Raw genomic sequence first — 23,100 nt, 5'->3', positions numbered from 1 at the left:
TTACTTTTTCTCTAAATAATAATAATAATAATAAACAATCCTCTGAACTTGCATAATTTTGTCCATATACTGAACAGTGTTTGAACAGAAAGCTCAGGCTTGTCTTGTCTTTCAGTAAATGTGGATGAATTATTTGAAAATGAGTTTTTGCCCTACAGTGTTTTGGCATGAGCAAGATGGGAAAATGGGACATGTGTGAGAGAAAGCCAGCGATGGAGGTTCAGAAAAGCCTCTGTGACATATTCACCTGTTCCCCAGAGCTGTTTTCCCATGGCCCACAACAGCCTCCCGCCTGACCTGATAGAAACCCCAGAGCAAGCCTTTGAATGACATCACACACACACACACACACACACACACTGCAACAGATCTCTATTACCAGACCACAAAGTACTCTTTTATCCAACAACTTAGTTTTGCACATTTCCATTTGTTTTGATAGGAGTGTCCCTGTGTTAGCTGTGAAATGATTCAAAGCAACAAGGAGCACAATTGTTTTTCTTCAGTTTAAAACACCATTTCAGCTGCTTTTTGTTGTCTTTGTGCACTGGAGTTTAATATATAACGTGCATTCATGTCCAAACTTCTGAGAAATGTTCTCAAGTTAGTTGCTAGAAACCTGCATGTAATTATTGATATTTTATGTGCATGTTCTGTAAAATAGCTGAAACTGTGAGTAGAAGTAAGCCTTAGTGTGAGGTATGAGCTGCTATTGATGCACATGTTAAAATGACTGCCACAACCAGGGCTTGATTTGGATTTTGTTGTGAAATTGTCTTCTGATTTGTGGATTACTGGGGAAAAAATAGTGATTCTTACTGCCATTAACGATGTGGCAAATGCAATTTGAAACTGCAAAAAGAAGTCAATTTTTAAAGAAAACTGCACAATGACTTAATATTTAGTAGCATCATCATTAACTAATGTAGTGTAGCTGCATAGATTTTTCTGTCGAGCTGAAGTTGAAGTGTGGGATGTTAACAGGATAAGACACACGGCACACATTGTTACTATGGAAATAGCATATAATATAAGAATATTTATTCAATTAAGTGCGAAACAGCAAAATATTAACAGTACAGTATGACAAAAAAAAATATGTGACACCAAATGAACAAGTACCTGAAAGATCTCAAATAAATAAATTAAATACAGTACAGCTACCAGTGACTGGCAACAATCAAAGAAGACAATGAAACAAAAACTGTGCTGAGAAAGATATATAAAAAGAAAAAGGACAGGACATTATCAAAATAAATATTAAATACAGACATAAATAAATGCATTGCTTTTCTTAAAACGAGGAGGGCATTGGCTGCAGGCCTCTGTGCACAATTTAAGCTGGTTTTGATCAGTAGTTTTCTGTTCTGTAGACCAATGTTCTCATGTTTTGTTCAAACGCTCTAAGCATCTGAGTAATGCTTCAGCATGGAGCTCTCATTTGGTAAACTAATCTTTAATTCCGCTCTTCAACAACTGAGGGGGCAACATGTTAAGAAATCATTGTAATCCAAATATCAACATATCATCAGAACAAAACAAAAAAAAAGAGAATAAATAAAATGATAAATGCCATGGGTGCATGTTTGTATCAGGTAGATTGAGTTGAGGTGATGAGTCTCTCTCTCTGAGCATTCAGTGCTCTCCCAGAGTACTAGACAACATAAATGCAAACCACTTTCTCTATACAGTCAGTACCATGATCATCATTTTTACAGCAGTTTATACAGGAGCAGTGCTTCTCCTCTGGCCAGTTTCAGAAGAGTCACTCACTGGTTCTGTCTCATTTCAGATGGTGCCCATCTGAGAGGCGACCAGGTGAGAGGGAGCGAAGGAGTCAAAGGCCACATCTAGGGGCAGCTCGTAACGAGAAGGCTGAAAGAGAGGGTGGCCCTGAGGCCCCCCCGGAAGGCTGCCAGTCGTGGAAGCGGGGTAATGGTGGGACGAGAGGTAGTGGGCATGGTGGCTGGTGTGGGGTGTGTAGTTCCTCTCTGACTCATGGGGAGAAGGCTCCTGCTTCAGGGCAAAGTTGCCACTGATGCTGAGGGGGGGAGTCAGTGGCCCGTCGTACGGCGGGGTGCCGCTGCTGCACTCGTTAGGGGAGGGGTTGTCATATGCAGGCCCCTTGAATCCCTTCATATGAAGGAGGTGGGATGCCTCCAGGGAGCCGTAGGGTGGGCTGGGAAGGCCTGGGGATGGGTAGCTGAGGGGATGGCCAGCCATCACACCTCCCACCCCCGGGCCTCCACACTTTTCGTCCAGCTTGTTAAGAATCATTGGAGAAGGTCCCAGCTGCAGGCAGCCAGCCACAAGGTTACTGGTGGGCTGAGACAGGCCTTTACACAGCATCTCCACAAACCCATGGCTCTCTGTGGACTGGCCGCTCTCAAGCACCTCCGACAGAGCCCAGATGTAATTGCGGGCCAGTCGTAGAGTCTCAATCTTTGACAGCTTCTGTGTCTTGGAGTAGCAGGGCATCACTCTGCGCAGATTATCCAGAGCATCGTTCAGGCCGTGCATACGAGAGCGTTCTCTGGCGTTGGCCTTGATCCGCCGGGCACGAAACCGCTCCTGTCTAGCTTTGGTCATCTTCTTCTTCTTAGGACCTCTCCTTTTAGGAGCCTGTTCTCCATTTGGTCCAATCTCCTCCTCATCATCCTCCTCCTCTTCTTCCTCCATGTCCTCACTACCCAGTTCTCCGCAGGAGTGCATGCGGCCCCCTACGGTCAGGCCGTGGCGACCCCTCATGTCTGGGCTTTCATCTCCATCCTGTGAGCTGCCATCGTCCTCCAGCCAGCCGAGGGAGCTCACCAGCTCACTCATGTCCCCACTCTTCCCAAACGGTTTGGTCATCATTTTGATCTGAAAGAGCAGAGAACAAAAAAAATGGTCAGCATCTATAAACTTCATCCAGTCTGTAAATGTCAGTGCACAATGCTGCTCCCCAAAATGCACATATATACTTTTTTTTTTTTTTTAATGACTAATGAGCGACACTAACTAGAAGCAGCTGCTGACAACACATGTGCCATAAAATACAGAATGGGAGCTTTGGTTTCAGCACTGCAGTGTGGACAGCTCACCCATCTCCCTCAACAGCCAGTTTCTCTGTCCTATCCAATATTTGAAAGAAAGCATGTAATTATTTAGAATTACATAGTGATATTAAAGTATACATGGCTATTTTTAGCATGAATGCTCCCCTGCTGTTATGCCGTAGTCGTTGCAGAGACGCTGTCAATCTGGGACACGACGGGATTTACTCAGCATATAAAGCTCAAAGATTAAATAGGCAACATACAAATCAACAAACATGTGGACAAACCGCCCACATACTGATCATAACGCTACAAAGCAGTACATTTATCGATAATTTATTTTTTATTTTTAATTTTTACCTCATGTAGAGCAGTTATACAGAGCCAAACCCTTAATTTGAATGAATTAAATTAATATATTGCTATTTTGTATATTCTTGTTAAGTGAAACCCGGACAGAAGACTTGCTATTGTTTTGGGGGGGAAAAAACTGCCCTAGTTAATTATTGTGCACTAGTGCGTAAAAGTGGGACAGATTACTGTAATTTATGAAATCAGAACTTTACGCACGCAATTCTGTTGTGACTACACATGCAACTGAACATAAAAAGATCACTGCAAGTGTAAGACATTAGTTTTAGTTTGTTGGAAATATTGTTAAATTTAAATAGTATAAATCAGTTTCAGAGATTTTTTTTCTCCATCCGTTCGAAGGAATGCAAGTGTCTGCGCTCGACTAAGTGGCTTAAATGTAGTTCTCATTTAAAATTAGGAGTCTTTAAACTTTTTAATTAAGTTGGATCTAAAAATTAAACAAATCTGCAAACTCACCTGTTTGGATTTAACGCTCGCTTTGCGCAAAGCAAGAGAAAATCTGGCGAGTTTTCCAAAAAGACTACAGCAAACTGAGTGATAAGTCCAGAATCGCTGGGTGTCTTTCTTCGCGCATCTGCCAGTGTCCCCCAACTCTTGGTGCTCCTTCAGAAAGCCATGGGTGAGTCTGGAACTTTCATCTCCAAATGGCAAGACTGGGCTGATTTTTTTCGCTTTTTAGCCGGACAGGCCCCTCCTTCCGCCGCCCCACCCACCATCAACTCATCCAAAACGCGCGTGGCGGGCTCGTGACCACAAATCCACCCCCAGCAAATGTGTAAGGAGCAGACAGGGAGTGTGCGCGCTCGGGTGCACGTGTAGCCAATTCTGCATTTGTAAATCACGGGGGTCTTGAAACACTGAGAGGGCGGACTTGTTCTGGGGTCAGAAAATGCGCACACAGTGGAAAACACACATGGTCAACATAAATAGAGCTGAAGACACGAGATGTCTATGATATATATTTTTTTTAAAAACCATGCTGAAGTTTATAGTAGAATAAAGATTGGGATACATTGGGACTTGCCAGTTTTGTTTTGTTTTTTGTTGTTGTTTTACTTTTTTACTTCCCAGGTCTTACAGTTCTTATTAGCCAAAAATGATCTAAACAAGAATGACATGTAGACCATTAAAACTTTTGTTTCACTCTGATGTCAAACTTATCTTAGACTTAGTGACACATTATTTGATAGAAATTCCAACTGTGCTGCCACAATGCCACCGACCTACAGACATTTTTACAACTTTTGGTGGAAAACCGGATGGATGGATACTTTATTCAAATCCCTTGGAGAATTTCAAAGTATCCAATACTGTACTCCACATTTGGTGGTAGAGGACCCAGTGAAGTTGCAAGAAAAAACGGAAGGTGCTGGTACAATTTAAGAAAAAAATATTAAAAAAAAAAAAGTCTAAACAATAATAAACTTATAGATTTAATACCTCACAGCAGAAAATGGATTCTGTCTTTCTCACATCTGGTTACCTCAATCATTTTTATTTCTGTCTTTATTTTTCTGGTTGGCTTCATGCCACAGAATCTGACTTGCCACAGATGCCAAACTGTTTTTATGCTGCAGCCACATTCTGCAAAAATCGGACCTTTTGCCAAATTTGTACTCATTAAACCTTTGTCTATGTGTATAACCTACATCCCCACACTGGGAAATTGATCAATTAAAAAAAAAAACAACACACACACACTTTTTTTTTTTGGCTGTAGTGTGTGTTAACCATGTTAATCGATTGTCTATCTGTTCATTAGTCGGTTGGATTAGGCTTTTTCTACTTAATTAAGCACAGTGTAGGCCTGGTCCTCGCTGACTTAAGAGACGCTTTTCCTTGTGTGCGCATTTAAGTGATTTTGACAGCTTGGTGTGCAGAGAGCAGGTGTGTGCGTTGTTCAACCAGTCTCTCAATTGTTTGCTTCCATTTTTAGCGTCATATTCCGCCCCAGAGGATTATAGGCTATCTGATTATTGAATCGATTGGCGCAATGATGGAGACACGAATAGGGGCTACTTTTTTTTTTTTTTTGGTAGACTTAAATCCGTTTTGACAGTTATATTGTAAAAGAAATGTGCTGCAATGCGATATTGTAAAGTTGGTTCACTTGCAGTTCCATTTTTCTGTAAAGATAGAAGTTTAGTTAAATAGTTTTTTGTTTGGTGGGATGAAGGTTCATCAACCCATTAAGAGTTAACATTTCAGCTCAGTAGAACGTTTAAACAGATTTATACGGTCTTTGTCTTTTAATACACTAATCGTGCGACAATATTGATCATTTTTGCGCACTTTGGACCACAAATGCCGCGGCATAATAAACGGCCGCCGGTGCTCGTGCGTGGCGCGCCGCGGCTCAGTGGGGGTCTTTTGTCATCGCTCCCACTGACAGCCGGGGTCTCGCGAGCCGCACGTGCCCCCGCATTGATCCCATTGTGCGCGCTATTGCGCACAGCTGTGCTCGCGACTGAACTTTTTTTTTTTTTTGCCAACCGCTCCACGGGCTCTGCGTGTTTTTTTTTTTTGTACGTGCGCGATGTTTAGGCTGTTGTTTGCGCGTCGAGGAAATAAGATACAGTCACGTGGCCGATCGGCATCCTCGCGTAAAAACCGACACTTATCTAACGATTTATTGGACGCAGCCGATAGCAGATGGTTGAATATAGGAAGCGTTGGGGGTCGGAGGGGAGGTGGGGGCATCTGTTGCTTGGAGCCTCACGCGTCACTCGCCCGATCGTGCAGAAACGGTATTCATGCACCTCTCCAACGGTCCCCCATCGAGTCCTGGTCAGCGCGCTGGCCATAAAGGCGCGTGGACACAGAAAGGATGAGCCTCGGCCGTTGTTTGTGTGTGTGTGTGTGTGTGTGTGTGGGTGACTAATATGAGGCTCCCCCAGGTACATGCACTTCTACCCCCCCTGCAGATACACTCCCCCTTCTGTCCCATGAGTGTGAGCATGGCCTCGCCACACCTGCAGCCTGCGTGGGGAATTGGAGCCTCGCAGTCTCCCACAATCACCGTCGGTTTCCCAAATGACTGAGTGACTAACGGAAAGGGAATTGCCCTGCTCCCATTTCAGCACTAACATAGATAGTCAACCTTCCGGAAGAGGTCATGGTGAACACATCTGAGCTGAACCAACTTTTGATGAGTTTGCATGATTTAAACCCCGGCAGTCCAGATTATTTCTGTTTTAACAAAGTTACACAGTCCGTTACTGACTTGACTTGCTCCCAAGAACAAGTGTATATGTGGGAAAATGTACAGTACAAAAGGCTGTTAGTATGATTTAGCTTTTAGTGCTTGTGTTGAAAAATAAATGGCACAAGCTGCCCAAGAAAACAGTTTAAAGATATGACCAAAAGAGTACCAGCCTTATATCAGCTATTTAAGTGCTGTTGTTGCTATTAATGGGGGTAACCCCTCTCCTTACAAAAAACACTGCCACAAGTGAGTTGTCTAGCGCTCCTGTCCCCTGGGACTCGGAGTGGAATGGGAGGGATTCGTGCACTGTGCTGACAGATGGGTCCTTGTTCCTGTCTTTTTCTTCATCTCTATCTCCCTCTCCCTCTTTTGCTGCAACACAGACACACTCACACACACCAAGACTGCACGAATACAATAGGAATTAAAGCTCTACACACATGCTCCCTGGTCCGCTCCTGAAAGCTGAGCCCCTTGTAGTGATCATAAAAGATGGAGGGAGCTTGGATTTGCGAGAGGGCTTGGCGTGCTAAGGAGTGGGGGGTGATGTGGCTCAGGGTGGTGAGGCTAGAAAAGATAAAACTGTATTGTTGCCAAACTATAAAAAAAAAAAAAAAGTTTGGCATTGCACGGAATTTGCATTTAGTCGAATACATTTTAATGTCTTATCTGTAATGCTTTTGAGCATTTTCAGCAAACATTTCCTGTGCATGTGCACTTTATCCGACTGTTTGTAAGTTATTTTATTGCTACGCTTTACCATAGTGGTCGTGTGTGTGTGTTAAGAAGTCCCAGGGCTCACTTCTCTCCATTTGCTGTTCATCGAGGCTGAATGTGGTCACATACACAGCAGGCTTTCCTAAGGGAGGGTCTCACAGACCTACTGACACACACATACACACAGTTCTGAACTTTTAACCTCAGTTAAATCTCTTAATGAGACACGACTCTTCACCATTGCCTCATTTTACAGTCTACTTTTAAAGACCTTTTCCTAAAATCAAGAGTGTCCTTCTCTAAATCAAGCTATATTATAAATGATGTGTAAATAGAAGCGTAGAGTTGTAAGTTTTCACACTGTTCCAGCTGCAGCCCACTCAGGATACATTATACCTCTTCCCTTAAACACACACATGGTACATGATAGCTGTAGAGTCAAGGTGTGTGTCTAAATTAATGCCCTACAGACAATTAGATGGTTATCTTATTCTGCTTGTGTCAGAATATAATCCCTTGTTTGACTTCACACCACCATATTTATGGCAGGGGGTAATGGATTGTCATAGCCATAAAACTATGATGTCAACAACTTAGAGTCTGCCGAATCACAAAGTGAATTTTGATAAGATCTAGCAGCATTTCATCTCGGCAATATGAGCAGATTGTCCGCAGCTTATTCCTCTTCCTTTGGGCTAATGGATTTGGAAAACATTCCAATCGAGCAGAAATGTGGCTACAGAATGGGAATCAGGCCTGAGGGCAATTCTCACTAAGTGGGGAGAGAGCCATTAAACAAAGGTGCCTGTGGTTTCATATTCAGGATACTTTACAACCTCCGTCCCAGGACATCAACAGTGTTTTTGGGTGTGCTGTTAGAGGGGGCAGAAGAGGAGGGAGGGGGGGGAGGATCCATCTGCCATGCTGCCGGTCCTCGGGGAGATGGGCATATCCCAGGGGTGTTTTGGAGAGAGAGGGTCTGAAAGGATTACACCCAACCACTAATCAAGGACGGTAATCTGTGGGCCCCCATACAAAATCCCCTCCGATCCAAACAACAATTTGGGATAGAAGATAAAATCTGAGCATACAGACACATCTAACGGACACTGAACAACCTGAGTAATACAAGGAAAAATACAGGTGATTTTTAATTGGGAGAATCGACTGCGGAAGGTGTGATTGGCAAAGAGCCATCGTGTGTCTGTGATCAGGTGCAAGTGTCCCACAAGTGGCCTTGTCTGAATCCCAGTGTGACCATTATGCAAATACAGCAACTAGACAAGCAACATAAATTTGTCTAACGGATAGGAGCACTTTTAATCAAATCCAAAAGGTTTTCCTTGAATTGCATTTGGTGATAATGGCGCAAAATAGCAACGTTTTGCTCAATATCTACAATTTAACATTTACAGCATGAAATTTTTTAAAATAAACCATTTTTATTTTATTCTTTTTAAAGGAAACTAGGGTTTGTATAGCCTTCAAGATGAACTTCTAACTGCTGATTTATCACAAGGTGAGCCCTGCAGAGTAGTAGTCCCTTATCCTAATACTTTGTCACAGCAGGGAGCCACACAAGGTGCAGCTGCAGAGCTGTTATCCTGGCAGGTTTCTCCATCCGGTGAAAGAATAGCAGGGAATCAAGTTGCCACTACTTTCAAGGTCCCCTGTCAGTGTGGTTTTGATGTTTTGGGCCTGGGTGGGGTTGTGGATCTGCTAGCGGTGGGTTTAAAGCTCCACAGGACTATAGAAGAAGCTGCCTAATGATGGTGCCAGTCCTCCAGGGCATAGGGAACGGGAGCATCCTGGCCTGCACCTCCTCTACCTCCTGCAGAATACCCACTGGCTAGGCAGCCTCTAAGCTCCCTATCCCCATAGCCTCATTGTTTAGTGGGCCCGGCACTGTCAATATTAAGCCTCGCTAATGTGATCTAGAGGCAGCTGGAGCAGCCCCGATTATTACCATGACACAGCCGACCGAGGGGTGTAATATCATTAAAAATAAATCAGGTGGTTTGGAGATTTGCTGTAGCAGGGGGGACTTTGAATAGCATTAGGTGGGAGAACTGCCATAATTTCATTAGTCAGTTGGGGCACCTCAGTGAATCTGTTGAAACATTTCCTTTAAGTTGGAGTAATTGAATTTGCCTTTACAACACTCCACACAAAGAGGAAGGTAGAGGAATTAATGATGATAATTTTCCCAATTAAGTGTCTAATAATTTAGAATATTAATTTCAGACATGCAGGCGGACACCTGGATATCATAATAGGGTTATATCTCAATTTCTTAACCACAGCATATACTGTAGTCCTGATAATGTATTTCAAAGAAGAGACACAGGATATGTCTGAAGTTATTATTAGCCTCTTGCGGTGGATTATTGTTGGAAATGATGAGGAAAACGTGAGGCCCTGGTAATCTTCTTAAACTGTTTGACACTGAGCTGTCTGCTCGGCAGACTCATCAGCAATCAGCTGGCTGGTGAATAGGCTGACAGAATCTATTAGCATTTCAAAAAGATTTCAAAAAACCCCAATAAAAAATATATTTTAAATTATTCCCTTTATTGTTTGATCAAAACCTGCCAAAATTCGTATTATTTTAATACAGGCTTGGTGGGATCACTTTGTTCTTGGTGTGTTTTTTTTACTTCGTTTTTGCATGTTCGATCCGCTATTAAAGCACCAGCAGTGCCGTTGGTCTCGCAGCGAGGGTCTCACGTTTCTATTGTTTTGACGCACAAGACCCATAAACGGCGATTTCAAGGCCCATTGAGCGCGCGATGGATTGTGCCCGAAATCCGCAGACGAGCGGAGCGCAAAGATCATTGGCTGAGCGGGTGGAGTGACGCCAGAAGTTGTAAATCTGTGTTCCGATTGTGCACAGTGACGTTGAGTTTAATAATTAAACACACACACACACACACACACACACACACACACACACACACAGACAATCACTCCGATAGATAGATAGATAGATAGATAGATAGATAGATAGATAGATAGATAGATAGATTATCTCTATATTTCCTTTTAAAAAATATGTCCTTTATATCATAATTTGCTGCTTGTGACTGCCCTGCAATTCAGAGAACTGAATATTTTGCGGGTTTTCTGAGGGCAAAAGCTGGATGAAGTTGTGCGTCAAGTCCTCCTGTTGTTGTGTAATAGTGACACCTAGTGTTACCCTTTGGGACAACACGCAGTATGTACTACAGTGGCAATAAAAAGTAATCACCCTCTTGGAACATTTCCCCTTTTATTGCTTTCCAATATTGAATTATGGTCAGTATGATCAATCCAATTGAGAGTTTATAGCTGGATTTGAAAAGGGGCTGTTCGTCATCCAGATGTGCAAAGCTGATTAAAATCCATCCATACAAGCTTAATGCTGTAATTGTGTTTAACCCTATTCAGGACTTTCATGTTGTCATACGTAGAAGGTCTTTCGGAGTCCACTGGACCCCAAGAAAGAATATGAGCAAAATATTTGTTGGTATTCATCACACACTTTTACACTATGCTAATTTTCTAAAAGGTTGATGTATTTTTGGTTCCAAATACATGACAAATGTCCCTCTTTTTATATTTAAAAAAAATAAATCTTAAAAAATAAAACATTAAAAACAATACCTGTCACCTAAACCGAATGGCCAACAGACCCCAAAAGTCCTGAATAGGGTTAAAGGTGCATTTACTAAACACTGACTTGAAGGGGGTGAATGCTTATCCAGTTTATTGCTTTACATTTTATATTTTTACTAAGTCAACATTACTTTGTAGAAGTTCATCTTCACTGTGACCTAAAAGAGGCTTTTTTCATTTTTTGGTAAAATCATCTCCAAAAAAGCTGAATTAAATTGACAGTGCTACCAAAATACCAGAATGGGGGGGGGAGTCTTACAATTACAATTCATTTAAAAAAGGAGGGGGAAAAAAGTCAAAATATAGAAGTATTATCAGCAAAACTACTTATATTATCAGCGGTAGCAGTTCTTTTTATGCTGCAGCGTCTTGATCCTGCCACTGTTGTATCACTCGAATACATTAACTGACTGAAAAGGATCCACCGAAAAAGACAAAGGACATAAAGGACATTTATTCTAAAGGAATCTACACTGAACCACAATATAGATACATCATGCAAATGGTCTTCTTTTCCGTGTGACAGATCCTTGAGTACTGAGTTAGTCCACATCCTAGTCAAATGTAGCTTTGAAGGACAATGATCAGATAGAGAGCACAGACAGTATAATGACCAGTGTCCAAAAAAGGCCACCTTCCAATGCATCTTTATTGAAACGACACAATGCTGCAGCCGACAAGAAAAAGATAACAACAGGCTGTTGGCCTGCTGGATGCTGGCATGTCAGTGCGGGCCATAGTCAGGCACCTGAATGTCCACAACTATACCATTTGTCTGTTTGTTTCATATAACACAGTGCTGTACGTCTGACAGTCTTCCTCATATTGCTCTCGATGGAATGTGACATTACGTGATCTTGTCACCCAAAATGTCTGTCAACATTGCCAAGCCCTTTAAGAAAAGTAGGACAACACTCCACATGCCCACTATTTTACAAACCCTGTGTGTTTCAAATGTGTGACTTGTTACTGACTTGTCATTTCTGGTGTCAAGCTGCCCATCATCGTTTCTAATATTGTGCATTCTTTGTTGTTTTGTGACATTCACATGTTGTTGTAGACATTCTGGGTGTCGGAACAACAAATACCACCCTACGGTACAAAGAACGGATAGAGTTTTACATGCTACATATATGTTTTTGCTCACAATACTACGAACTACATGATTGGCTATTAATGAGACACAATATTTGTTGTTTATAATACTAAAATGATTCCTCTTCCAATGCCTCTTTAGAGCGAGTTCGCGAACATCTGGGTGATGTGACACAGAAACCCTCTCAGTGCTGCCATTTGCTATTCTCACACACGCACACACACACACACACACACACACACACTTCTGACCCAAATAAGAACGTGTGCTGGGAGTCAGCAGAGCCTGGTTATTTCTATATCTGTCCTCTTTTCATTCAACACTCGGGCTTTTATCTCCACTCCTCCTACGCTTTGCTTCACAAATTCACACACAACTCCATACATCCACCTCTGCCTCATCCACCTGCTGGTCCCTGAGTATCATCAGCATCATAAACCTACCCGCCTCCTCCCTTTCCTGCACACCATACCAACAACTAGCACACTTTACTTCACAGCTTGATATTTCCTCTCAGCAGCCTGCTAGTGCAGAGTTCTGACACAGAGTTTAGGCTGTTCAGGACATTAGGAATGGCTCCCAAAAGAGAACCCTCAATTAAAAAGTCTCCTTCACCAGTGACCCAGCCCAGACTGGGTCCTCCATACCCCTGCATGCCTGCAGCTCCTGCAACTCCAAAGTCGACTCCAGAGCAGAAGCCCAGGATGCTGCGTCCTTCGGATTCTCCGTTTGACCCAAGCACTTTGGAGGTGAGTGAGCTAACTGCAGTATATATTTCTGTGACAAAGCTTATGTGGGGCATTCATACATTGTGACTATATTTAGAAATCGCAAGTCTAGTCTTTTTTTACATCTAAAGTATCGCTTCGTACTCTTAGCCATTATGTTAACCTCAGTGACTGATACACAATAGTGGCCTATTATTAGATGTAGAATAAAACATCACAAGATGTGATTCAAAATCTCTAAGAGCATTTGGAATGAATCTTATATAATAATTTTGAAGCAAAGTTAAACAATCTAAATTGTCCGCATCAGTCTGGAATGAATGAAGCTAAGTAGAAAAATAGGGCACTGAAAGTACAGCTGGTTGTCAGTCAGTCAGTGGCCTCCTTAGGGAGCGAGAGGCTGCTTCCTGCCATGCTATGTGCTATTTCTTTCATTGGAAAGGTGAAGCTAGTGAATTAAGCGACTGCTTCTGAAGGCCATCACACCAGTAATTTCTACCAGAAGCTAAAACAACACAAAACTCAAAGTTAGCAAACTGTCATTTTTAAATAGTATAGAAATTTAGAGGTTTTACTTGCCCCATTTTTCAAAACTTTAAACTACTTGCAAAGAGAATCAGCATTCTTATATTACAGTCATAAGGCCTTGAGCATAGAGCATGAGGTAGTTTAAAAGCTGGCCTTATTTTGTCCAACAATTTACAGACTGAGTTGTTCACAATACGTTCTATCAACTGTTTTTCTATAATAGCATATCACAGCTAATTCAGTGCAGAGCTTGTAAAGAATTACAGTTTTATTTGCTGTAAAATACCCTGAATGCAATACAGCAGCATTTCTGTTACAGAATAGAATTTGAGAGATCTGTGTTAAAAATAAAAAGTCTCTATATGTTAAAAAGAAACATGAACCAATATCACCATTAGTTAATTTGCATATTTTTAGACTTTATAAATTATTGTGTCCTCTTAATTTGAGTCCCGTTCCATCAAACCTTTGAATGACTGGATATCAAGTCTTAGTATATATAATATAGGAGCTCTGCAAACCAAGTAGGCACATTCAGCAAAATCAAAATACTACCAGAACATTATTAGTCCAAACCATCACAAGCTTATCAGACCAAATGCATGCATAGGTTAACTGGATAGAACATTTCTAAATAATGTAATATGTGCTGAAGAATATTAACTTCTCAAATTAATAATGCCCCATATTAGAGTTTGCAATAATCTGTCTTAGCCTGGTTGTTGCTTAAGCTTTGCTGCCATCCTTGTGTGCTTTGCTGCATGTACTGCATGGTTTTGTGGAGTGAGGCTGTCCCATTTAGCCTGTGAGGATATGTGGGCCATGTTAAGACACCCTCTTCTGCTCACAGTGGGATTATAGACATGACAGTAGGACAGACCTCCTTCTGGGCAAAGACATTACTTTGGCTGGGCTGTAAAGAGATGTGGCATCAGACCCTGATCTCACTGGCCTCAAGTAATCCATCATTCCTGCATGGCCAGACACCCACCTCCTTAATGCAAAGCCTGAGCAAAGTCACTCAGTGCAATCATGCATTAATTCTGAGGTCAAAATCACCAAAGTCAGACACACACTACAACGAGACAAACATCCTTTAAACATCTTAAAATGAATCTCTCAGTCACAAAGAAAGAAAATATGTTGAAAAATATTGTTAATTTAAAAAGTATAGTAAAATAAAAGTATTGACTCAAAAAAGTCAGTGTTAGTGCGTTAGGGATCATTATTTTTATATCACACTTGTGTAAGTTCCATACTACACAGAAAACTGGCTGATGTTACAAAATAATGCTTGTAGGTCCACATCTTAAACTCAGACGTAAGGTGAGCACACAGAAAGTTTCCTTCTTCAGCAGACAAAATGTGAAACAACCATCTACTTTCAAAGTCTGAATACGTCATGCTACTCAAGCAACTAAGCCAGGTCTCTGTAAGCGATCGATCCCCTCCTGCCTTAAAACAGCTTAACCGTAACTCTGCCCCATCAGTGTAAATCTGTGAAGTCACTGCCTCTCTCTCCACTTGCTACAGCTCAACCACACCTGCTCAACTATGACCTTGTATATAAAACAGCATATGTTAATTGAGCAAAAAAAAAAAACAGAGGGGTCTTTAAACCTATGAACTCCAAAACCTGCTTGTGTATTTGAAAGGCATGTTGTCATTTTGAAAATAAAGCTTCAAAATCACTCCATTTATCAACCAAAAACTGTAAAAGCAGAAATAATCATCACTTTTCAGCTGTTCTGTGCCATGGAGTTCCATCAAGAAATTGCGATATTCCTTAAAAAGCACTTTATTCTACATGTCTCTTTTGCAAAGTTGCCAAATTTAAGCCGTTCGCACGAAACAGATTCCGCAAAAAAAATTAATTCTGACTCCTTAGCGCAACCATCAACTCATTGGTGACTCAGCTGCAACCAAACAAAATCTGACAAACACGCAGGGACTTTTCGGCTGAACTGCAGGCTGTGTTTAGACAGAGCAGATAGAAGACAAATATATATAAATGTATAAAAAACTTGGTGGAATGTTGGACATGGTTATTCCAGGTATTTTTTTGAAATGAATAATCAATTACTATGTGAAGTGCTATGAGAAAACACATGTTATGAATTGGCACTGTATAAACTGAATTGACTAAACTGAATTGAAATTAATTCCATTGGTGTGAAAAATGAGCCCACAGGAAATGAAAATGTGACAGAAACTACTTCAGGTTCAGAAGGTTAACCATCAATAAAAGGACAGAGGGAGCAGCATAAGTCACTTTTCAGCCTCCCAGAAAGGTTTAGGCCTCCTTAAATTCAGATTTATCTCTTAAGTATCACTGTCATTTACATCTCGATCATGAAAGGAATGGATGGCAGGTTTTAAGACCTACAATCCACGTACTGTATCTCACAAAGCATACCTTGAGCTTTGTTTCTATATATGGAGTTGCGCCTACCCTTCTGCTGGGACGTCGGCTGTGCGTGCTGTGCGTGATGACGTAAGGTTGCAAGGGTTTCCTCACCCTGCCCTTCTGCTCGAGCCGTCACATTCTTCGGTTAGCCGTCACCTCGGACACACCTCAGCCAACACAGCCATGGTGGGTTTTTTCGTTGCACTCGACTTAGCTAGCTTTGCCACCGTTGTTGTGCAATTAAATCTAAGCGTCAGTGTTTCAAAAATATGTTTTAGCTTTGCAAAGATATTCAACTACTCGTAATTATCTGAATTGACTCTCCGGACGCTAGCGGAAGTGTAACTTTTGATAAGCTAACGTTAGCTTGTACGGTACATTAAGTTAATAGTTAAGCTAAATAATGCCACTAACGTACCTTCGTGTACATTAAACGCTACTGAATGTGCTATAGTTGAAGAATGTCTTTTTAGAGTAAGTCTAACTAACTAAAAATTATATCCAGGAGCCATTGAAGTTAACCCGAGCTAGCTTTGCGCAGCAAAAGGAACCATTTTCATGTAGCCTAATTTCTTTTTGAACAGTCTGACTTCTCAGAAGATCAAATCCTCGGTGAGTTTTTGATTTGTGTTGTGACATTCTCATTATATCCCGCCTGTTTGGCATGCTTTCATTCTTGCTTGTTTCAGATGACACTTTGCCCCGTATCTCCACTTTCTCTGCTCTATAGTGGCCTGTCGCAGTAGTCGTGGTTTTAGGCTATAGGTTTTCCTTCTTTGTTTCCTTACTGTTTCATCACTTTCCCACTTGATACTGCTTGTCCTTTCCAGATTGAATTTAACCTGGATCAGATTCATGGTAAGTCAGTGAGAAGGGACCGCCTTGCACAGATATGTTGGCTATCTCGGCGTGTTTAGGGTGTGAACTGCATGTCGGTTTTGGAACCAAACTTGTTGTAAATGTGAATGCGAGCAGCTGTGCATCGTTGTTTAATACGTCAAAATCAGTCATATTGTGCACATAACGTGATAATAATTACCAGCTTTGACGTGTGTTGCAGTGTTTTTTTTTGTTTGTTTGTGGTCAGTTACCAGTTTTTATTAAGCTAAACATAGCCAGAGCGTTCATCTGTTCCCATAAGTCTCGTTCTGTTAGTCTGTAGGCACTCCTGGTTTTGTCAGTTTACCACAAACTTTGCGTGTTATCTTCCAAGTAGCTCATCTCCAGTGTGCCCATTTTTGGTGCTGGGTAAAGTGGTGGATGGTTTTTGTCCAGGGACTAGTCTGTTTAATCACTGCTGACATAATAGGCCATCGCTTCTCTCACTCTCCTCCTACTTTCCTCCACTCCTCTAATACCAAATATGGTGTTGGGAAAAGTGCTCACAGGCCAGAAGGGAAGAGGCACATTCCTCAGAACAGGAAAAAACTCCACAACAGTGCCTGAGCTTTTTTGGTGAATAGTTAGTCCCATAACATTAGGAACAGCCTGTCACTCAGATATTACATAACCCACGTCCAGGTCTCCCTTATTGCTCGATCTTTGCTAAGCTTGTCTGTTAAGCTTAACTAGCATGGCCGCTGTTGGATCAAAACAATCGTGCTTATTGACAGATGATAAAGCCCACATAAACAGCAAGGGAGGAAAAAAAAAGCTCAATACTTGTTAATACAAATACAAATTAAGAGCCTCAGGTACCTCACAGGCTTATTGACTATGCAACAGTCGTGTAAAATATTGATGTGTGAAGCAGGCAAGCAGAAGTGGTGTCAGATGAAGCTTTGTCAAGCTTTGGATAAAAGGAAGAAAATGTTCCGAGACACCTTCCAGACCGTTCTGAATGACAGACTATGGCGGAATCTGGAAAAGCGACCAACTAAAACACTTTCAACTGCTAACATACTAATCTTTTTTTTGTTTGTTTTTTTTAAACCACAACGACAAGTTATTACTGGTATTACTGGCTTGATTGACATGAACTTTACTTGAGAAATGTCGCTGCACAACAACCCTTATATGTTTGATATTTTTTCAAATGATGTAAAATTGCTTAAAATTTTACAGGTTTGAGCTTGTTAAAACATGTACCTGCTTTTCTACATCTTATATCAGTGCCCCATGGGTTCCTTTCAACATTTGGGAACACAAAATAAACAGTAAGAACAAGGACAACTTTTGGAATATTGAGTGTAGAATACACATCCCTTACTGTAATCTAAAGTTCAAAATAAAAGTATTCATTGCAATGGATTCATCCTGTGTTAAGTGAAGTGCTTCTAAGGACGTTTTGAAGCATTTTAGTGTTTACGTTATAGAAGAAATGTAGGCATTAGTCATTTACTCATTGAGTCTTGGCCGCCTCATAAAACAGTGCAATTTTCTGTACTTTTTCCTTATCTTTAGAGCTTTGTAAACATTTTTCCGTAGTCTGTTCATATGTGTTTGTTCACAGGCATATATATTTAATCTAGTACATTTGTGACACATTTCCCTGTAACATGGACATACTTGATATATTTACAAAATTCATCCATAAATTTACCATGCCTAAACTACAGGAGAGATCATAGTGTTCAATGTCTTAATGGTGAAATTGTTGTTGTTGTGTAATAAAAAGGTAGGACAGACAGATGTATTTGCTGAATTGAGGAAGTTAGAGGGGTGTTTGCAGTATCTGGCAGCAGAGAACAACCTGTTTTTAGGAGTTGCGTCACACTTTACCATGAATATAGAGGTGGGGATTTTATTCTAATTATTTTTACATTTAAGCTTTCAGATTTAGTTTGTGGTTATTTTCAGTGTGGTGAGGAGAGCTCACCCTGTTCCCTTTTTAATGTCACCTGTCCAGTCGAAAAAAAACCCAGATAGTTTGTAATCTTAAGGTTACCTAACACAATCCAGGCTTTCTCTGATCTGCTTGTTCTCATTTTCTTCGCATTATGTCTTTTCTGTTTCCATTTCATCTCTATACTATTGCTCCATACTGGTTATCTCCTTACTTAATTTATGTTCCTACTCTAATTCGTCACGTCTGTGTATCTTGCAGAGTTTAAGGAGGCATTCCTGCTGTTCGACAGAACAGGAGATGGGAAGATCGGCTTCAACCAGTGTGGGGACGTCATGCGGGCCCTGGGACAGAACCCTGTCAATGCTGAGGTGCTCAAAGTCCTGGGAAACCCCAAGGCTGAGGGTGAGAGAAACATATTTAACTTATAAGATGTTATACAGTGTGACTTTTATAAAGACTATTGAATTGTTTTGACAAAAACATCTGCTGACAAAGAGAGTCTGACTTGTCTCATGTGTTGTGTTTTATTTGTGTTTTTGCAGAGATGAACACCAAGACGCTAGACTTTGAGCAGTTCCTGCCCATGTTCCAGGCCATTGCTAAGAATAAAGATCAGGGTTCCATGGAGGATTTTGTGGAGGGACTGCGCGTCTTTGACAAGGAGGGCAACGGCACAGTAATGGGAGCAGAACTACGTCACGTCCTCACCACGCTAGGCAAGCTACATTTTACCACCCTTTAATACTTATCTGTGTAGACAGAATAGAATAGAATGGAATACTACTTTGTGTTGCCACTACATTCCTTTCACTTTCAGGAAAATACTATAATCTCCACAGATGGAGTCTTTGCAAAATTAGTTTACTGCAAATTGAATACACCTCACATCAAAGAAAATGACTTGCAAATGTATTTTAGATATCCTTATCCAATTTTTTAAAAATATGTAAATGTAAATTGAGGAAATGTTTTTATGTTTCATTTTCAGGTGAGAAAATGACAGAGGAGGAAGTGGAGACGCTCTTGGCAGGACACGAAGATGCAAATGGCTGCATCAATTATGAAGGTGAGAGTACAATACACAAACAAGGTCAAGATGGGATGCTGGCTATAATCAGGCTAATGTAAGGCTGTTTAATACAATCATTCATCTTACTAAGTCTTTGAAATGTGATAACAGAACCCCAGTCATGCACAACACTGTATGCATACTATGTTGTCTTGAAATATTCTGTAATTGCTAAAAAATGTAGTTTGGGTTTCTGTGAAGGCAAATGTTGAATTTTACACTAAATCCTAGTTTTCCAAAAATCAATCACTACAATTACTTTAAGTTCTAAACAAGCTGTTGCTATGTTTGATTTAGTGTTGAGATGAGTTTGGTGTCTGTACTACAGAGCCCCCGAAAGGTCACATTCAGAATTTGTGTTACCTCGCAATAACATTTGCTTTTCCTCTGACCAACTGAGAAAGGCTGAAGTATATTATGATACAGTATTATGTAGTAGACTGCTGCCGGTTGTGACCACTGAGAATATCAGTGCACCCTCAGTTATGACTGCTCAGGCACAAGCATTTACTGGTGTTTTGGTACCATATCGGTCATTGAAGCATCTTGGGCTGAAATAGTAAAACATCTGGCTATATCCATAACACCACAGATTGAACTTCAGCACCAGTCACAACCTGAGCAATGGCCACATATCCTGCCACAGCTTCACCCATCACAGCCAGATAGCTGCTTACACCCCACAGCTTTATACCGTCAGAGATCAGCCTTTTAAAATACATCATAAGAACTTCATGCAGTATGTAAAGTGACACGTCAACCTACCTTTCTGTAGCATCTGCAAAGTGTTGCCTTTAACTGGCAGGGCGTTATAACTGGACTGAACCAACACACCAACAGCTCATATCAGTCAGAAGGAATGCAATAGTATTGAAAGGTAACACAAAATTTATTGTGAGATGAAGCAAAATTGTTCCAGAAAAATGTTCCAAATCATGACCATTGGGATGCTCTGTACAATTCATGTTGGCATTGTCTGTCTAATATATGTTCTTACCATCTCTATTTAATAGACTTTTTTTACGAGGCCCTGTATTAATGTCATTGTCTGACGGTGTGTTAACTGTTCTTCTTCCACAGCATTTGTTCGTCACATCATGTCAGGCTGAGGGCCGGTACGGGCATTGTGTATATCATGGGATGTCACCTCCAGGCTTTCCTGCTTTTTACTCGCTAAATAATCCACCCACATATGGTCACCCTAACACTAGTCAGCTGTAGTTGCCCCAGTAATATTTTTGCAAACAGCAACGATTTGCGGTTGCAAAGTAGATTTAACCTGTAGGTATCCATGGGAAAGCCTGGTGGTCTCCCTCCTCTTTAGAGCTGAGGCTTTGACCCATGTGTAGCCTCCTGCTGTTCTGTCTCTCTCTCCTGCAGCCCTCTGTCTTGGCCCCTGGCTGCAGCATGCCCCTCTGCATGTGTCTGTGACTCCCCTCAGTTTATACGGGGATATGGTGGACACACAGGGAAGAGACTGGTCTCATTCAGGGAAAGTCTGGTGGCATTTGAACTAATTGGTGTGGTGGTTATGAGGCAGCTTTTCTAATCTTATTTGCATGTCATTTGGTGCTATTAAAACAGGTCTTTTCTATGTTGGTGTTGGAGATGCTGTTCCTTCAAAACCACTACACTTAGTAGATGTATGTGTTCATAATAGATTTGTTCTACATCTGTGCATAGTATGGCCACCAGCTTTGGGAGAGTGGACCAGTCCCTTTTTCTACTAACCAGAGAACTGCAATAAGACGCTCTTGTGCTGATTGTTTCCTCCTCTGTACTGATGGAAGCAGACGTTTTAGCTGGCCGCTCTCTGACTGGACTGTAGCTCCCCTGATCTTCTCCCCTTTTCTCTGCTGCTCAGCTAGAGGAAAGCATACAACAAGGATGGCTTCTCTAACCAGCTCTTTTTGGATTATAGAGGGCCAACTGCTTTATCTTAATAGGAGATAGAGATGATTACCTCACCTCTTTCTCTCAGTAACCTCTTCAACCCCCTCTGAGCAGAATATGGGGGATCTGCCTCCAAGTGCAGCATCTCCCGCCCAGGCTCACCAGTGCTGGATGAGGAGGGGGGCCTTAGCTCCACATGCTGTAGTTGGGGTAGGTCTCTGTCAAGATTTAGACCACGAAACTCACTTTGATCTCTTTCTCGTGTCTCTTTTACAGAACTGGTCAGAATGGTTATGAGCGGGTGAAGACGAAGAGCATCCCACTTTTTAATTTACCCTTTCACGTGCACCCTGTTTTTGCATTTAGCTTCTACAGTCCCCTCAAACTTTTCCATGAATTAGTTTGTCACATTTAATTTAAGAAGTGCCTTTACATTCCTGCAAGAGACCACAAGTGATCCTGGCTATTGCTTCCAGGTGTATTGACATGTATGACCAAGTTGTATTCACTGAGTCTTGGTGCTTGCAATATTTGCTACAACATTTAAAGGTGGACCATTTAAGACAACATAAATTGTTAAAGATATGCTATAGTTGTTGATACTAGTGTGTCAATGCTGGACGGACATTTATAAATATATACAGTATATACACGTCATACTATCAGCAGCCTGCTGTGTCATTGGCTAAGACTTTTGTTGGCTAAAAAAAACTAAAAAGAAAAAGTTCCTGATTGTACGGTAAACCAGTATATTCAAAGCCATAATATCACGAGAAAAAAGAAACATTTCAAAGAGGTTCCTGTGTTTTTATTTCACCCCAATTCATTTGCTACATTTAAATAAATGTTTTTTTTCCGGAAAATCTGTGGTTGTTTTGAGTGAATTTGTCTGTTTGATTCCGTAGAATACAGTGAGAGGTATTTTTGCCTTTTGTCTCGTCTCAACAGGTTTGTAAAGCATCGAGCATTTGTGCTGTTTTTCCACTGACACAAGAGGGCAGTGTTGCTAGTGGAATCTATATTAACGGCACCATTTTATCGTCAAAGCGTAAAGTTTGCACTACAAGAATATCCTGATCTGCCCTTTGATTGCTTGAGCCGAATTAAAAGTGCATTTTTAGTGTAGTTTAGTTGTTCATGTCAAACTCAGCTATTTTCAGTTAATAATTTTGAATCTGTTTGCAGCAGATGTTTACAAAAATTACAGTTTGACACATCAGTGTGAATATAATTTATTTGAGAGTTTTTGCTGTAATTTTTTAGAGAAAATGAGAAAGCGACAAATCCGTGAGGTATGCGCACCAGAACACTGTTCGGTGGCTTCCTGACCTTTTCTTCATTTTCCTCACAAGCAGCCACAACTATTTCCCCTCATTAGGCACCACAGCTATGGGAGTGTGAAGCTTATGTGTGTGGGGTAAGGTTCAGGAGGGTGTCATAGTACACTGCTGAATAGGTTGTCCACTAATTACTCTGTGTGTGTATGTGTGTGGTCGATGGAAGTCAAGGCTATTGATTATTTTAATCCTCCTATTTGTGAGTCTGTGATCCTCGTGGCTCTGCATTCGACAGGGGAATCACTAATGGGCCTCAGCGCAGCCC

General features: G+C 41.2%; 2 protein-coding genes across 3 annotated transcripts; one reads left to right on the top strand and one right to left on the bottom strand.

Annotated features, from left to right (window-relative positions):
• Window positions 1-587: 587 nt before the first annotated feature.
• LOC103368462 (myosin light polypeptide 6) lies at window positions 588-22,273 on the top strand. 2 transcript variants are annotated; one of them, XM_008296859.1, is made up of 8 exons: window positions 588-595; window positions 15,878-15,934; window positions 16,333-16,360; window positions 18,795-18,938; window positions 19,079-19,252; window positions 19,525-19,602; window positions 20,686-20,720; window positions 21,775-22,273. In XM_008296859.1, the coding sequence occupies exons 2-7, from the start codon at window positions 15,932-15,934 to the stop codon at window positions 20,712-20,714; spliced, it is 456 nt and encodes a 151-aa protein (XP_008295081.1). In that variant the 5' UTR covers window positions 588-595; window positions 15,878-15,931; the 3' UTR covers window positions 20,715-20,720; window positions 21,775-22,273. The 2 variants fall into 2 exon arrangements, with proteins under 2 accessions (XP_008295081.1, XP_008295080.1); XM_008296858.1 differs by lacking the exons at window positions 588-595; window positions 15,878-15,934; window positions 20,686-20,720 and adding an exon at window positions 12,658-12,834.
• Window positions 1,789-2,856, bottom strand: neurod4 (neuronal differentiation 4). Its single transcript, XM_008296857.1, has one exon. It carries the CDS (start codon window positions 2,854-2,856, stop codon window positions 1,789-1,791), a length of 1,068 nt encoding a protein of 355 aa, XP_008295079.1.
• Window positions 22,274-23,100: the final 827 nt, after the last annotated feature.

Source organism: Stegastes partitus, unplaced genomic scaffold (genome assembly GCF_000690725.1).
Source record: "Stegastes partitus isolate 25-593 unplaced genomic scaffold, Stegastes_partitus-1.0.2 Scaffold1158, whole genome shotgun sequence".
In the NCBI taxonomy this organism is placed as follows: Eukaryota; Metazoa; Chordata; class Actinopteri; family Pomacentridae; genus Stegastes; species Stegastes partitus.
The sequence above is the reverse complement of the archived record's forward strand: the minus strand, read 5'-3'. Positions and strand labels throughout refer to the sequence as shown.